This window comes from Eretmochelys imbricata, chromosome 6 (assembly GCF_965152235.1).
Source record: "Eretmochelys imbricata isolate rEreImb1 chromosome 6, rEreImb1.hap1, whole genome shotgun sequence".
Lineage (NCBI taxonomy): Eukaryota > Metazoa > Chordata > Testudines > Cheloniidae > Eretmochelys > Eretmochelys imbricata.
This window is the reverse complement of record NC_135577.1, coordinates 28,403,762-28,421,384: the sequence shown is the minus strand read 5'-3', so window position 1 is coordinate 28,421,384 and position 17,623 is coordinate 28,403,762. Positions and strand designations below refer to the sequence as shown.

At 43.8% G+C, this 17,623-nt stretch overlaps 1 protein-coding gene across 1 annotated transcript in view; it reads left to right on the top strand.

Moving 5' to 3' along the window:
* Positions 1 to 16,580, top strand: part of PTPRJ (protein tyrosine phosphatase receptor type J) — a 130,636-nt gene extending 114,056 nt beyond the window's left edge. The window contains exons 18-24 of the mRNA XM_077818299.1: positions 164 to 254; positions 2,005 to 2,078; positions 2,214 to 2,348; positions 4,647 to 4,766; positions 5,520 to 5,680; positions 6,218 to 6,353; positions 13,197 to 16,580. Of these exons, the coding sequence (XP_077674425.1) occupies positions 164 to 254; positions 2,005 to 2,078; positions 2,214 to 2,348; positions 4,647 to 4,766; positions 5,520 to 5,680; positions 6,218 to 6,353; positions 13,197 to 13,355 (876 nt within the window). The 3' untranslated portion in view covers positions 13,356 to 16,580. The remainder of the gene's footprint in view (positions 1 to 163; positions 255 to 2,004; positions 2,079 to 2,213; positions 2,349 to 4,646; positions 4,767 to 5,519; positions 5,681 to 6,217; positions 6,354 to 13,196) is intronic.
* The last annotated feature ends 1,043 nt before the right edge of the window (positions 16,581 to 17,623 follow it).

The window sequence follows — 17,623 nt, the reverse complement described above, 5'->3', positions numbered from 1 at the left end:
TAAAAAAGAAGAGTTCATTTTATTACCATTTCTCCAAGGCCTAATTCTTCCACTGCTGTAGGGACATCATGTGTGTTAGCACTGTTGGCATATCCCAGTGATTGGCTCTGCCCTGTCTTTAAACTAGTGTCATCACTAAAAAAAATTCTTTATTTTGCTGTAGGAACTGAGGTCGGTGGGCATTCATCAGCCTAAATTTGCAGCTGAACTTACTGAGAACAGAGGAAAAAATAGGTACAATAATGTCTTGCCGTGTAAGTCACTTCTTTTGTTTTTGCATGTTGTGTTTCTGGTTGAAAGCTTTGGGTTGGGTTAGTTTTGTAACTGAAGGTTTTCAACAATAGAAGATGCTCACGTGCTTCCAGGATGGACACTGATGTGAGTTTCAAAATAAATAAACCTGTGATACCCATTGTTTAGATTTCCATAAGCCACAACAATAACAAAACATAAACAGCTTTCCACCAACACACATCTCGTGTGTCCATTTTGATGGTTCATCCATGATGAAGCTCTACCCAACAAGCTTACAATCCGAAGGGTAGGAGACAACAGATGGCTATAGACAGTCAGGGGAGTGTAAGGAAACAATGAGACAACGGTGGTCAGCATGGCAGGCAGTGGTCTCTGCACACCAGCAGCCTAACTACTGTCAAGTTATTTGTTGGCATCGCAGCAAAGGGGGATTTGAAGGAGGATAATGAGGTTGCTTTGCAGATATTTACGGGGAGCTCCTCCCAAGAATGAGGGGCAGCATGGGAGAAAGCAAGGGGCAGGGCCATTCCTAAGGGGGTGTAGGGCCCGGGACAACTCCCTCTGCCCCACCTCTTAGTCTTCCCCCCTGCTTCGCCCCCATTCCACCTCTTCTCCCAGCAATGGACGCAGCCTGGAGGATTAGCAGGGGGCCTGCACTGGCAGCAGGGGTCAGGCCGACTCCACACTCACCGGCAGCGGCGGGAAGTAGAGAAACCCGGCCCCAGCCCACTTCACTCCTCTGCCAGTTCCCAGCTGCGTCACTCCACTTCCCATTGCCAGTGAGTGCGGGGGATGGTCCTTTCCCCAACCCCCCACCCCCACTCAAGCAACACGGCTGGGGCTGAGATGGGGGAAGTGGAGTGGGCTGGGGTCGGGTCGTTCCACTTCCCGCTACCCAATTCGTGCGGGGGGTGGTCCTTTCCCCAACCCCGCCACCTGAGCGACTCGGTGGGGGGATGGGGGGGGCAGAACGGCTGGGGCCGGGTCGTTCCGCTTCTTGCTGCCGGTGCCAGGCCCCCTGCTAATCTCCCAGGCCGCTCTGGGCCTGTGGGGCCCTCCAAAGCGGCCCCCTCCAGCTTCTGCCTCCAGGCTCTGCAGGCCTTGAGTGCAGCCCAGACCCTCTGCCGGGGGTCGGGGGAGCTGGTGCTCCGGATGCGTAGGGCACCATAATTGGTAGGGACAGACCTGGGAGAAAGCATTTATATACTTGTGCGTGTAAATTAAAGGACACTAAATTTCATGTTCTGTATTGTTGATGTCATTTGAGCACTGTGCCCTATAAACCCTAGATTTGTTCTATTTATTTCATACTTGTTGAAATCTTACAATGCTATCTATGTATTTTATTCTAAATTGGTATATATGTATACTACTGTCTCCTAATGAAATAGCTTATACTTTATCACCCCCTACATGCTCATTCTTCTGTGCTTTAAATTGTATGGCATTCGAAAACTGCCTCTGTTATGCACATGCACACATACTGTATAGTCCATATTAAAAATAATGAGTTTGCTCAATACTCTGAAAATCAATTTTATTTTGCTGAACACTTATCTTTTATAGACATCATTCACTAAATCTATTCTAGATTATAAAACTTTCCTATTTCTGATTCCTATAGTAACATATATTCTAATTTAAAAAATGCATATTGATTTTGAAGCCTTTATTCAGGGCTCCTGTTTTAAACATACATAGTATTTTGCAAAACGTTTAAAATCCTAACAATCACTTTTTTGTTTGCAGATGACATTTCCCGTGTTAAACTTTCGATCCAAACCCATCCAACTGATGATTATATTAATGCAAACTATATGCCTGTAAGTCTACTAAAATCATTTAAAATTAAAAATTGGGTCTGTTTTGTGACAGACTTATTAAGTTATATGAAACTTTAAAAATTTTGTTCTTATCTGATCATTAAAAATAGTTATGTGGTTTTATTTTTATTTTAGGGATACAACTCCAAGAAAGAATTTATTGCTGCACAAGGCCCCTTACCCAACACTGTGCAAGACTTCTGGCGCATGATTTGGGAAAAAAATATCTATGCTATTGTTATGTTGACAAAATGTGTTGAACAAGGCAGGGTACGTTTTTGTTAAAACTACATTTTCCTTTGAGATGCAATCGGCTAACTCTAAGTAGTAAAAAAATAACACCATTATGTTTATATAGCACCTGTTTATCCTGGGACTCCAAAGTCTTTAAAAATTATAGAACATGCATGAAATTTATTTCATGTACTTTCATGTTCTCATTACTTTTTGGGGGGGAGAGGAGGGGAGTTCAGCATTGCTCAGTTGGTTTAGGTATAGTGTGAACTCTTTAGCCTTCTTCTGAAGCATCTGGTAATGCCCCCTGCTGGAAACAGGATACTTGACTAGATGAACCAACAAATCCAATCAATACTGCAAAAATAAAGAAATGCAGAAGCATCAAAAATGCTAGAAAATACACCCCCAGTCCTCCAATTGGATTCACTCGTGGTTTTGAACACGGGATTGTGGTTCAATTGTGTCTTAGACAGCAAAGTGTAAAGCAATTTTATCCCCTTCTTGAGAATGTTCTGGGTGCTCGGCTAACCACTTCAGACAGAAAATGCCAGAGCTGAAGCTACACAAGCAACCTTAACTTTGCTTCATTTGTATTTTTTGTGTCAACTGTTTTGTCCCTCTTTCACCGTACATGTTTAAATGTATTAACTTTCCATTTGGGCCTGATATGCTTCCACTGAAGTCAGTGGCAAAACTCTCAGTGATTGCAGTGAGAGCAGGAGCCAAGTCTTTTGTAAAAATGAAAGGAAAAAAAAGTTAATCTGACTACCTAGCTAATCTCAAAAACAATGAGGAGTCCTTGTGGCACTTTAGAGACTAACAAATTTATTTGGGTGTAAGCTTTCGTGTGCTAGAACCCACTTCATCAGATGCATGAAGAGGAAAATATAGGAGCAGGTATAAATACATGAAAGGATGGGGGTTGCCTTACCAGGTATGAGGTCAGTCTAACGAGATAAATCAATTAACAGCAGGATGCCAAGGGAGGAAAAATAACTTTTGAAGTGGTAATGAGAGAGGCCCATTACAGACAGTTGACAAGAAGGTGTGAGTAACAGTAGGGAGAAATTAGTATTGGGGAAATTAAGTTTAGGTTTTGTAATGACCCAACCACTCCCAGTCTTTATTCAGGCCTAATCTGATGGTATCCAGTTTGCAAATTAATTCTAGTTCTGCAGCTTCACGTTGGAGTCTGTTTTTGAAGTTTTTTTGTTGAAGAATTGCCACTTTTAGGTCTGTTACTGAGTGACCAGAGAGATTGAAGTGTTCTCCTACTGGTTTTTGAATGTTATGATTCCTGATGTCAGATTTGTGTCCATTTATTCTTTTCGTAGAGACTGTCCAGTCTGACCAATGTACATGGCAGAGGGGCATTGCTGGCACATGATGGCATATATCAGAGTGGTAGATGTGCAGGTGAACGAGCCCCAATGGTGTGGCTGATGTGGTTAGGTCCTATGACGGTGTCCCTTGAAAAGCTATGTGGACTGAGTTGGCACTGGGGTTTGTTGCAGGGTTTGATTCCTGGGTTGGTGTTTTTGTTGTGTGGTGTGTAGTTGCTGGTGAGTATTTGGTTCAGGTTGGGGGCCTGTCTGTAAGCGAGGACCTAATCACATCAGCCACACCATCAGGAGTTCTGAGCATCCGTGACTCCTGTTGACTTCAGTGGGAGCTGTGAGTGCTTTGAACCCTTGGAATCAGGCCATCGATATCTAACAGATGACATGCATGTGGCCAAATTATAACTGCTTTGGCACAGGATGCGCTTGGAGGGGAAGATGGAGCAAGCTTTCTCCTTCTCTCACCAACCCTGCTAATTCCCGGTATGTTTGTACAGGAGGCAGCCATAGATCAGCTGCAGGCATTGAAGATCACAAGGGGGGTAACGAGTGCGGCTGGCAGCCCCAGAGAAGGGTGTCTGGGCAGGGCAATAAAGTTACATTAATGATCAGTGTAACCCATTGTGTCCATACCACAGAAAAATTGTATACCTCATGACACTAAAGCATAAGTAAGCAATGAAAATCAGGAATGGAATTGTGTTTTGTATTGCTTTAAGCTTATTGTCATCTAGAATCTTTTATAAGTGAGTAAATTATATTACCTTGTTTGCTGCTTAATTTCCCAAAAGCTAATCATGATTATTATGATTTACAACTATCTATTGAATGTCCTCAAGTCTAGGATGGACTGTAATTTAGGACTAAAAGGGGAAAATACGCAATTTATCCTTGCATTGCTTTTCCTCTGCCTTGCTTTTTCTTTGCACTCCATAAAAATCTCCTCTGTTACTGTTGTACAGTATAGCTAACATTATCGCTTTCTTTTTAGACAAAATGTGAGGAATATTGGCCAGACAAAGGATCCAACTATTATGATGACATTACTGTAACATTAGTCTCAGAGTATGTCCTTCCAGAATGGACAATAAGAGACTTCACAGTGGAAGACGTGAGTAATTCATTGGGTGTATAAGACTCTAATGTGTTTGTAGAAATATATCTACTGCATCTCTGGAAAGAGAAACTTCACCATCCAAGTCAAATCAGAATGGGGAAAGCAATCACTGCTGCAGACTTCACAACAAAAGTAAAACTTAGCTAAAGGAAAAATATTGTACAGCTTGTTTTAATTTGGGACATGATCGCTCTAGTCTCCTTCCTGCCTAAGATCTGATTAAGGTGTTTCATGCTGTGTATCAGCAATCGGCCTCATGTGGGAGTCAGGGACTGAATGTGCATCTGCTGATTGGACCCATAATTTGACCTTTCAGTGCTCTATTATAGAACCCTCTGATGGGCCTGCTAATGAATTACCAGTGTGGGACCTCATTGATGATTAAGGGATCTCTGCATGAAAATTTGTCTACAGGATCCAGTCACATTATGGGCTCACCAGCAGCAGTGGTGCAGAGCCCATGCTGTGATCCTGCAACCCATGCTGACATGAGGAGGCCGTACTCACACACTAAAGAGACCACAGTATAAAGGCAAAGGCAAAAGAGAAGAATTTCAGTCGTTTATCTGGGCGAATGGTGTCCTCAACCATAAAGAGACAATTGAATAATGCATCCTGAAAGTAGTGTACAGTTCACAGGAGGCACCTGTTATAATGCTGAACTAGCCACAATATCTTCCTACCATAATTGTTTTGTGATGTTCTTTTGAGGCCTAATTTCTCATCTTTCAGTGTATGTTCTTTTAGAATAATGCAACTGAAATCCACTCTGTACGCCAGTTCCATTTCACTTCCTGGCCTGACCATGGTGTTCCAGAGACAACAGACCTTCTTATTAACTTTAGACATCTGGTACAGGAAAACATGAGCCACAATCCCCCAGATTCTCCTACTCTGGTGCACTGCAGGTACAGTAATTCCACACTGGCTTCCTTTTAAGAGCACGTTTAATATTAAAGTGTTTCTTTTCAAGCAGTAGAAAAAGCTCAACACCTTTACTATTTATGTATGTGTATTCTCCATCCTGCCAAGTTATATGAAAGGGCCCTTTGCTGTACACCTGAGAAATGCAGTAAAACAGTATGGATGCCAAAATGCATTACCTTACAGTAAACAGTTCATTAAGGGGTTTTGTTGCTGTAGTCCTTTTGGGGGTCTCTCATTGACTGGAAAATTCAGCACCAAAAATTGCCTTATAAAGCACTTTATGTATAATTTTTATGGTTTTTGCGAGCCCAGAAGGAATCATGCAGCCCTACTGACAATGGTAATAAGAACTCCTACAGACTGTAAGGGCCTTGATCCCAATGCCCACTGAAGTCAGTGGAAATCTTCCTAATAACTTCAATGGCTTTGCATCAGGCCCTGGGTTGTCTATAATTAAGAGAAAATAATAGGTGAAAGGCTGTCATGCTTCTGTCTAACGCATAGTCATTTTACTGCAGTGCTGGTGTTGGCAGGACAGGTACTTTCATTGCAATTGACCGACTGATCCAGCAAATAGAAATGGAGAACACCAGTGATGTGTATGGAGTAGTATATGATCTTCGAATGCATCGACCTTTAATGGTGCAAACAGAGGTAAGGCTAATCTCTTCCATTTAACGTGCCTGAAGATCACTGCATAATAGCTCAAGAAAGGCAGCGTAAATAGACAGCTCAGAAATATGTTCCACTCCAGAGGCTTTCTCCTGTTCTTACCCAACATTTCAAAATTCTGTTTTTGTCAGCTCAACAAAGGAGTGCCCACCGGGGACCCATGGAAACCCTAAAGGGGTACAGAGTCGCCTGCGATCATCAGCTTTCCACACATCCTGCCCTATCTCTTCCCAGTGAAAGCATTGCAGCCATGGACCATAGTAAAACCCATAGAGCTGCCACAAAGGGGATGGGGAGTTGGGAGAAAAGTGATTCCCTACAGTGAGCTGGGGGAGCCTGAGGGAGCTGAGAGGGAAATTATTCCAGCTGGCAGCACCATTTTGGAGCACTGCTGTTGGGCCTGTGTTACTCCTTTAAAGTTCTCCACAGTTGACTGTCAAGCAGGGAGATCTAGCTCCATCTCTGCGGGGACAGGGAACTCTGCACATACTCCCCCCTTCTCTTGCACAGGTCTGAAGTGAAAGATGGTGAAATCACAGGGTATGTCTACACTACGGAATAAGGTCGAATTTATAGAAGTCGTTTTTTTAGAAATCGGTTTTATATATTCGAGTGTGTGTGTCCCCACAGAAAATGCTCTAAGTGCATTAAGTGCATTAACTCGGCGGAGTGCTTCCACAGTACCGAGGCTAGAGTCGACTTCCGGAGCATTGCACTGTGGGTAGCTATCCCACAGTTCCCGCAGTCTCCGCTGCCCATTGGAATTCTGGGTTGAGATCCCAATGCCTGATGGGGCTAAAACATTGTTGCGGGTGGTTCTGGGTACATATCGTCAGGCCCCCGTTCCCTCCCTTCCTCCGTGAAAGCAAGGGCAGACAATCGTTTCGCGCCTTTTTTCCTGAGTTACCTGTGTAGACGCCATACCACGGCAAGCATGGAGCCCGCTCAGGTAACCGTCACCGTATGTCTCCTGGGTGCTGGCAGACGCGGTACTGCATTGCTACACAGTAGCAGCAACCCCTTGCCTTGTGGCAGCAGACGGTACAATACGACTGGTAGCCGTCATCGTCATGTCCGAGGTGCTCCTGGCCACGTCGGCTGGGAGCGCCTGGGCAGACATGGGCGCAGGGACTAAATTTGGAGTGACTTGACCAAGTCATTCTCGTTAGTCCTGCAGTCAGTCCTATTGAACCGTCTTATGGTGAGCAGGCAGGCGATACGGATTGTTAGCAGTCCTATTGCACCATCTTCTGCCGAGCAGCCATGAGATGTGGATGGCATGCAGTCCTTCTGCACCGTCTGCTGCCAGCCAAAGATGTAAAAGATAGATGGAGTGCATCAAAACAAGAAATAGACCAGATTTTTTTTGTACTCATTTGCCTCCTCCCCCGTCTAGGGGACTCATTCCTCTAGGTCACACTGCAGTCACTCACAGGGAAGGTGCAGCGAGGTAAATCTAGCCATGTATCAATCAGAGACCAGACTAAACTCCTTGTTCCAATAAGAACAATAACTTAGGTGCACCATTTCTTATTGGAACCCTCCGTGAAGTCCTGCCTGAAATACTCCTTGATGTAAAGCCACCCCCTTTGTTGATTTTAGCTCCCTGAAGCCAACCCTGTAAGCCATGTCGTCAATCGCCCCTCCCTCCGTCAGAGCAACGGCAGACAATCGTTCCGCGCCTTTTTTCTGTGCGGACGCCATACCAAGGCAAGCATGGAGGCCGCTCAGCTCACTTTGGCAATTAGGAGCACATTAAACACCATGCGCATTATCCAGCAGTATATGCAGCACCAGAACCTGGCAAAGCGATACCGGGCGAGGAGGCGACGTCAGGGCGGTCACGTGAGTGATCAGGACATGGACACAGATTTCTCTGAAAGCATGGGCCCTGCCAGTGCATGCATCATGGTGCTAATGGGGCAGGTTCATGCTGTGGAACACCAATTCTGGGCTCAGGAAACAAGCACAGACTGGTGGGACCGCATAGTGTTGCAGGTCTGGGACGATTCCCAGTGGCTGCAAAACTTACGCATGCGTAAGGGCACTTTCATGGAACTTTGTGACTTGCTTTCCCCTGCCCTGAGGCACATGAATACCAAGATGAGAGCAGCCCTCACAGTTGAGAAGCGAGTGGCGATAGCCCTGTGGAAGCTTGCAACGCCAGACAGCTACTGGTCAGTTGGGAATCAATTTGGAGTGGGCAAATCTACTGTGGGGGCTGCTGTGATGCAAAGTAGCCCACGCAATCAAAGATCTGCTGATATCAAGGGTAGTGACCCTGGGAAATGTGCAGGTCATAGTGGAAGGCTTTGCTGCAATGGGATTCCCTAACTGTGGTGGGGCCATAGACGGAACCCATATCCCTATCTTGGCACCGGAGCACCAAGCCGCCGAGTACATAAACTGCAAGGGGTACTTTTCAATAGTGCTGCAAGCTCTGGTGGATCACAAGGGACGTTTCACCAACATCAACGTGGGATGGCCAGGAAAGGTACATGACGCTCACATCTTCAGGAACTCTGGTCTGTTTCAAAAGCTGCAGGAAGGGACTTTATTCCCAGACCAGAAAATAACTGTTGGGGATGTTGAAATGCCTATATGTATCCTTGGGGACCCAGCCTACCCCTTAATGCCATGGCTCATGAAGCCATACACAGGCAGCCTGGACAGTAGTCAGGAGCTGTTCAACTACAGGCTGAGCAAGTGCAGAATGGTGGTAGAATGTGCATTTGGACGTTTAAAGGCGCGCTGGCGCAGTTTACTTACTCGCTTAGACCTCAGCGAAACCAATATTCCCACTGTTATTACTGCTTGCTGTGTGCTCCACAATATCTGTGAGAGTAAGGGGGAGATGTTTATGGCGGGGTGGGAGGTTGAGGCAAATCGCCTGGCTGCTGATTACGCGCAGCCAGACACCAGGGCGGTTAGAAGAGCACAGGAGGGCGCGGTACGCATCAGAGAAGCTTTGAAAACCAGTTTCATGACTGGCCAGGCTACGGTGTGAAAGTTCTGTTTGTTTCTCCTTGATGAAAACCCCCGCCCCTCAGTTCACTCTACTTCCCTGTAAGCTAACCACCCTCCCCTCCTCCCTTCAAGCACCGCTTGCAGAGGCAATAAAGTCATTGTTGCTTCACATTCATGCATTCTTTATTCATTCATCACACAAATAGGGGGATGACTACCAAGGTAGCCCAGGAGGGGTGGTGGAGAAGGGAAGGAAAATGCCACACAGCACTTTAAAAGTTTACAACTTTAAAATGTATTGAATGCCAGCCTTCTTTTTTTTGGGCAATCCTCTGTGGCGGAGTGGCTCGTTGGCCGGTGGCCCCCCCACTGCGTTCTTCGGCGTCTGGGTGTGGAGGCTATGGAACTTGGGGAGGAGGGTGGTTGGTTACACAGGGGCTGTAGTGGCAGTCTGTGCTCCAGCTGCCTTTGCTGCAGCTCAACCATACACTGGAGCATACTGGTTTGGTCCTCCAGCAGCCTCAGCATTGAATCCTGCCTCCTCTCATCACGCTGCCGCCACATTTGAGCTTCAGCCCTCTCTTCAGCCCGCCACCTCTCCTCCTGGTCATTTTGTGCTTTCCTGCACTCTGACATTATTTGCCTCCATGCATTCGTCTGCGCTCTGTCAGTGCGGGAGGACAGCATGAGCTTGGAGAACATTTCATCTCGAGTGCGTTTTTTTTTCTTTCTAATCTTCACTAGCCTCTGGGAAGGAGAAGATCCTGTGATCATTGAAACACATGCAGCTGGTGGAGAAAAAAAAGGGACAGCGGTATTTAAAAAGACACATTTTATAAAACAGTGGCTACACTCTTTCAGGGTAAACCTTGCTGTTAACATTACATACATAGCACATGTGCTTTCGTTACAAGGTCGCATTTTGCCTCCCCCTACCGCGTGGCTACCCCCTCAACCCTCCCCCCTCCCCGTGGCTAACAGCGGGGAACATTTCTGTTTAGCCACAGGCAAACAGCCCAGCAGGAACAGGCTCCTCTGAGTGTCCCCTGAAGAAAAGCACTCTATTTCAACCAGGTGACCATGAATTATATCTCACTCTCCTGAGGATAACACAGAGAGATAAAGAACGGATGTTGTTTGAACGCCAGCAAACATACACTGCAATGCTTTGTTGTACAATGGTTCCCGAGTACGTGTTACTGGCCTGGAATGGTAAAGTGTCCTACCATGAAGGACGCAATAAGGCTGCCCTCCCCAGAAACCTTTTGCAAAGGCTTTGGGAGTACATCCAGGAGAGCCGCGAATGCCAGGGCAAAGTAATCCTTTCACATGCTTGCTTTTAAACCATGTATAGTATTTTAAAAGGTACACTCACCGGAGGTCCCTTCTCCGCCTGCTGGGTCCAGGAGGCAGCCTTGGGTGGGTTCGGGGGGTACTGGCTCCGGGTCCAGGGTGAGAAACAGTTCTTGGCTGTCGGGAAAACCGGTTTCTCCGCTTGCTTGCTGTGAGCTATCTACAACCTCATCATCATCAATCTTCTTCTTCGTCCCCAAAACCTGCTTCTGTGTTGCCTCCATCTCCATTGAAGGAGTCAAACAACACAGCTGGGGTAGTGGTGGCTGAACCCCCTAAAATGGCACGCAGCTCATCATAGAAGCGGCATGTTTGGGGTTCTGACCCGGAGCGGCCGTTCGCCTCTCTGGTTTTCTGGTAGGCTTGCCTCAGCTCCTTCAGTTTCACGCGGCACTGCTTCGGGTCCCTGTTATGGCCTCTGTCCTTCATGCCCTGGGAGATTTTGACAAAGGTTTTTGCATTTCGAAAACTGGAACAGAGTTCTGATAGCACGGATTCCTCTCCCCAAACAGCGATCAGATCCCATACCTCCCGTTCGGTCCATGCTGGAGCTCTTTTGCAATTCTGGGACTCCATCATGGTCACCTCTGCTGATGAGCTCTGCATGGTCACCTGCAGCTTGCCACGCTGGCCAAACAGGGAATGAGATTCAAAAGTTCACGGTTCTTTTCCTGTCTACCTGGCCAGTGCATCTGAGTTGAGAGCGCTGTCCAGAGCGGTCACAATGGAGCACTCTGGGATAGCTCCCGGAGGCCAATACCGTCAAATTGTGTCCACAGTACCCCAAATTCAAGCCGGCAAGGCCGATTTAAGCACTAATCCACTTGTCAGGGGTGGAGTAAGGAAATCGATTTTAAGAGCCCTTTAAGTCGAAATAAAGGGCTTCATCGTGTGGACGGGTGCAGGTTTACATCGATTTAACGCTGCTAAATTCGACCTAAAGTCCTAGTGTAGACCAGGGCACAGACTCTGCTCCTTGGGCAAGGGGGAGGTATATGGGCTGCCATGTAGTCACTGCCACAGCACTTGGGATCGAGAGGCTCTCTCGGAATTACAAGTGTGCCACAGCATCTATTTATCAGTTTGTTTATTTTGTGGGTTTGGCAGCACTGTCTGTATAGTCAGTTTCACTGCTTCTCCAGGCTGAATATTCCATGTGGTTTGTGTAGGTCTTTCATGTAGCAACAAAGGGGAGTAAAATGTTTAAAATAACCAGGAAAATAGGAATGTAAGAAACTACAAAAATTGGCAGGGCGACTCTGGGACAGCTATGGTATCTGAAACTGTACTGGCAGGCACTTAAGGAGTTAATCTGGAGGGCCTCACTCCACCTGGAAATGGTGCTGACTACCTGTGTCCCTTTGAGTTACCTCCAATAAAACACTTCCCTCTGCTGGTACATGTGTCTCTCTCAGTTCCTTGCTCCCATCTGCACCCACATCATGACAGGAACTTTTTTTACTTTGAATAGATTAAGCTTGATGGGGTCGCTTTTTAAAGGAGCAAACAGTTAAAAGACCACTGTCAACTTGATTTTTTTTAAAACCAACTAAAGAGTTCTCTGTCAGATTACTTAAAATTATATAGCATGTTTTCAGTTTAACAAGGGGGGAGGTTGTTAGTCTGTGATTTATATTTAGAAGGGTCTTGGGTCTACCACTCCTGTCCTCTTCCCTTTTTTTCTCTCTACACACTCCTGCCTCTTTATGTTCAATTTCTGCTTTGCTGCTGCTGTAACAAGCAGAAAAGACACCCCCCGCCCCCGGGGGCATTGACCATCAATAGAATGATTAATTGAATGACACACAGTATTGTCAAATGCGCCAAATAACCATAGCAATTCTTAGGTATTACTTGCAAAAATAGTAGCTATGACCTTTTCAGGTGGAAGTATGACTTCTGAAATAATTTTCTGTATGCATTTGCTTCTGCCATTAGCATTAGTTTGTTTAAGCCCCACCATGGGCTTTGTGAGAGGCCATAAGAACTTTGGCATAGCCTAAATCCATGCAGGAAAAAATTTCTCCTACCCCCGGCTTTGCTTCGCAAAGGATATGTGTATCGGCTGTCCCTTGTTCTAATCTCCTTCAAAGGATACCCCTCTTTTCTGGATTGTGAGGCCTTCATTAAGGACCTGATGGTCCTACTGATTCCAAATGTGTGGACTATGTTGAAGTCACTAAGACTCCCTACAGATGCCATGGACTTTTCCATACAGAGTCAGTTGCAGAATTGGGGCCTACATTTGGGGGAAGTAAAATCCTTTCAGAGTATATTTCTGCTTCTAGCCATATCAAAAATGTTACCTTCATCACAACGAGCTGTGGATTTTTGGGGCAACTGTTTTCTGTTACTTATACATGATCTGCAGGAATATTCGGTGCCACAGTGCATCTTGCCCGTGTCTGAAAAGCACATTGTATAGCCATGAACATAATTACCCTCACAATGATGTATTTGCTACAATCTATAATGCCCTTCATTATTTTTTCTTTTTTTCATTAGGACCAGTATGTCTTCCTAAACCAGTGTGTTTTGGACATTATTAAATCCCAAAGAAACAAAAAATCAGACCTTATCTACCAAAACACAACAGCAATGGCAATCTATGAAAATTTTGGACCAACACCGGGTTTTGAGAAGGCAAATGGCTACCACACATAATCAGAGAGGGAAGAAATGTCACTTGGAGGCCATTACTGTCCTGCACAAAGGAAAACAAAATGCACTGTTGTTGTACATTTGTGTGTACAGCGTCTTTTATTATTTTTTCAGTCTTGTATATCTAATTTGAAGATGCCTGTGTAAAAATGTCATTTGGAGTTGTGGGTTAGTATAAAAAGAAGCTGTAAGTTAACGGAGGAAATTGCTTTATCTTGGGAATTTCACAATACTCGTAGGCGAAACAACATTTGCAGTACAAACAGTGAAGTAAATATTAAAAATAGCAAATTACAAAGGCTCTTTTTTAATTACAATTTTGTATGATTTCATATCCAGATACCTGGCTTGTGGGCTGTGGAATATATTTTATAAAAGTCAGGAACATATTTTATCTACTGTACCTGGTTACTTAGTTGATGGATATATGCTTCATTGTGATTTGTCCTTAGTGCTCCTTTTGATTTATAAGGAGTACAAACACCTTCTACGAATGGATGTTGATATTTGGAAATTGTGCCTTTTCTGGTTATTACTCTGTAGGCAAAAATAATCAGAGCCCTATATTTTTGTACTGAGACTTGTAATTAGAATATAGATTTTAACCATAGTAATATTGCTGGCGAGACGCTCCTAGATTTTGGTAGTGATCTTCCCCTTTTTGTATTCCATCAGAACCTTGAGAGGCCTTATATCACAGTGCCTCAGTCTAGAGCAAAAGGAGGGTAAGGGTTGTGTGTCATTCTGAGCTTTAGTGTGTGTGTGTGTGTGTGTGTGAGAGGGAGAGAGAGAGAGTTGGGAGAGGGTAAACAACTCCTCCCATTTCTGGCTGATATTTCTGTTTTATAGAGTTTATAAGGATTTATTTAAAGGTGCAATATGTGATTTATTGACTAATGATTGCTCTACTTAAAGAGAGCTTTACTCAGGTTGTCTCTTTTTTAATTTTTTTTCCCCTAAATATATAAATCTGTGAAAATTTCAGACTGAGAATTCACATGTCAAAGTGCTCCCAAACAGGTTCACTGGCTTTATTCTATTTAGCAAAAGTAAATGCACAAATATCTACTGTATATATCAATTACTAGAATCTGTTGTTTTAGCCTGTCAAAACTGAGATGTGTGTTTTATCTTGGTGCATCTCAAAAATATAATTTAACTGTTTTATAATTGTTTCCAACATGCTGCTGCTGCTATTTTAACTGATCCTTTTTTAAAAAAAAATCTAGATATTCATATTACATGTCAAGGACTAATTTGGATTTATTTTACTGGTACATTAATGTTAAACTTATGAAGGCATTACCAATGAAGGACTTATTTGTTATTTTTAAGGGGTACTGGGTGTTTTGTTTTTCTTCTTTGGATCAGTGCACTGGTTGCATTGTAAAGTATGAAGTTCAGGAACATCCATAAAATAGCTTTTAAAGTCTTATGAAGGTTTAATAGCCAGAGTACCTGGGGTTCTAAAGCATTTGAAGGCCAGTTTGTATGACAAAGGTGGCAAAAACTGCTGCAAATTTTGGAAATGATTGTGGCACTACAATGGGTAGCTGGCTGCCCTGTAGAATCCACTGTTGAATGAAAAATCCCAGGCATCCGGCCATCTGTGAATTTAAGTACTGACAACAGTCATTCTTATTCGGTAATGGAAGTGTGTCATTTAAGCAAAACTGGAGGGAGACCCACACCAGTTTGACCGTGGACTCATAATAGCCATTTGTTGTGTTTATTTTATTTTTTCTTCTTCTTATCTGAAATACTTAAAATCAATCAAACCATCCCGCCAGACTCCTTCTCAAATGGAAATTGCAATAGGGATTTTTTTTTTTTTTACCCTGCATCCTTTCTAAGGTGTCATTAGATCTCAACCAAATGCAAATGCAGCAACTTCTTCACTTAGCTTGGCAGCACAGACCAAACCCCAAAAAAATCCCAAAGGCTTCACTAGAGAGAAGGGCCTGCCCCTCTACATTGGTGGGAATTTTTTTTGTTCGTTTTTCATTGGAATACTACTACTCTCTGTGGTAGTGCAGTCTTAGGGTACCATGGAAGTGCATGGCTGGTCAGCAGTTGTTATTTCTGGGACAGCCCAAAAGCTCCTTGAGTCCCAGAGTCCACTTGGTTTAGAAAGTGCCAATCTTATGTAGCAGAGAAGAGCAGCGAATGCGTTGTCTCTCATCGTGTTTGTGCTGTGGATTCTGCACCTGAGTTATATAGTGGCTGCATCTGTATAATAGAGCAGCAGAACCTCAGAAAACCAGCTATAACTGTGACTATATATTTTTGGTCTAAACACCCTATGATAGACTGTTGCAGTAACAGGTGATTAAAAGAGGGATCCTCGGTACAGTTTCCATCATGGAAACAATAGAATAAATATTTGTCAAGAGATTCCTAAGAAGTAAATAAAAACTCTGTCCAATCAAAGCCTTTTCTGGATTCCAGGTTCCCAAGACATATATCTGCTAAATCAGGAGAGAGTCTGATTTCCCTGCTTATGAATTAAATGTGAGAAGAACACAATAGATGAGATTACAGGGCCAATCCTGCCTGACTAAAACAGTCATTATTCCAAATCAAGTCTGTTTCCCATAGAGGCCAAAAAGAATTTTCCATGAGCAAGGCATGCAGGCTTAGGCCCTATAGTTTTTAGTGGACAGAAAAGGTTGATTAATGCTTAAAGTGATGTATCCATGAAGTTGGGTATTGTTCCACTGTGACTAATAGGAAAGGCCACATAGGAACTCCCACTGGAAGAAATGGGTCTTACAGGTAATGTTTTATCTTAGAGATTCCCTCTAATCAAGATGACTTGAATAGGATTCTAGCGTATGTTTCTCTTCTACAAACTGATTTTCTGTGTCTTTAGTTTCTTTTGATTCAGGACTAAAGGTTGCTATTTATACTGTCTTATTGGTCTTTATTCTGTTCATTCAATGCTTCTTGTTGGTGGTGCTTGCCTAAAGTAATCTGCTTTCCCAGCCTCAAAACTCTACTGTGTTACAACACTGGGTTTTCTGACTGGGGTTGTTTTGGGGTTTTTTTCAATTTGGAACCCTTTAAAAAGGGAAATGTTCATGTGTGTCAAATAAGGGTTGCTTTTAATTGAATATTTTGATGTATAAATTTCAGTGTTTTTCATACAGCTGTACAGAAACTTGTAGCATATTGTCTTAATTTTTTAATAGTTTGTTCTTAAAGATATAAAAATAATTAAAAAGCATTAACTTAGAGTGACTCTTTCCATTTTGTTTCTTTATTTTTTCCCTGTTTAACTTAAAATGAATTTTCCATGTCACCAGTCTGGTTCTGGACAAGTCAATACACTAACTTAAGCCTCAGTCCTGCAATGTGACGCATGGGGTCAGACCCACTTTAAAGTCAGTGGGGCTCTGTGAAGGGATAGGGGTCTGTGCATTACTTTGCAGGACCAGGGCCTAATGCTAACACCTCACGGGTAGCTACTGTGTTCTCCAAATCAGGCCCTAGGTGCTAGTTAAAGGAGTAAGGCCCCAATCCAAAAACCACTGAACTGAATGGAAAAATTCCCATTCAAATTAACGGGCTTTTGCTCAGGGCCTAAATATCTCTGGGATTCAAACACCTACTCCTATAATAATCAAAGGGGATAGGGTGGGGATAGTCCTCCTCATCCACTGACCTGAGTATCCTGCTTTCAACAGAAATGCCTGGGAAGGGCTATAGAAATAACTGTATAAAATGATTCCTCAGGCCTTGATTGTTGGGGGTGATTGATTCTGGAGCTAAATAATTATAGATAAAATACCAACACCTGATCCGTTTCTTCTGAAATTCCCAGTTTCCTTCTCCTTCAGTTATGTTAATCTTGAACAAGCAGGATCACATACCCCCATGCTGGTGTGACATTGGCACTCAGTAAGTGCAAAGTTCATCATGAGACTTATCAGCACAAAATCTTGTGATGGCCCATAATAACCCCATGAAAGTGACAGGTGGTGTGACAGGGTGCATGATGTGAGATCACACACGGTAAGTTTCCTATGTGCTCTTGTGGTAATTGCACAATCTCTGTGTATGAGAATAATACCAGAGAAGAAAGTGACAAGTCCTCCGTTGCAGAATGCACAGCGTGTGATTGGGATTGCAGGAGGCAATGTACTATTGAGAAACTTTTAAGAAAGAAGTTTGTTTTTTCTTAAATCACAAATGTATGTTTTAAAAGTATAAAGCTAATAAATCAGCCCATTCTAGATGTCTGCAGAGAACTTGGTGCATTTACAAAGCCA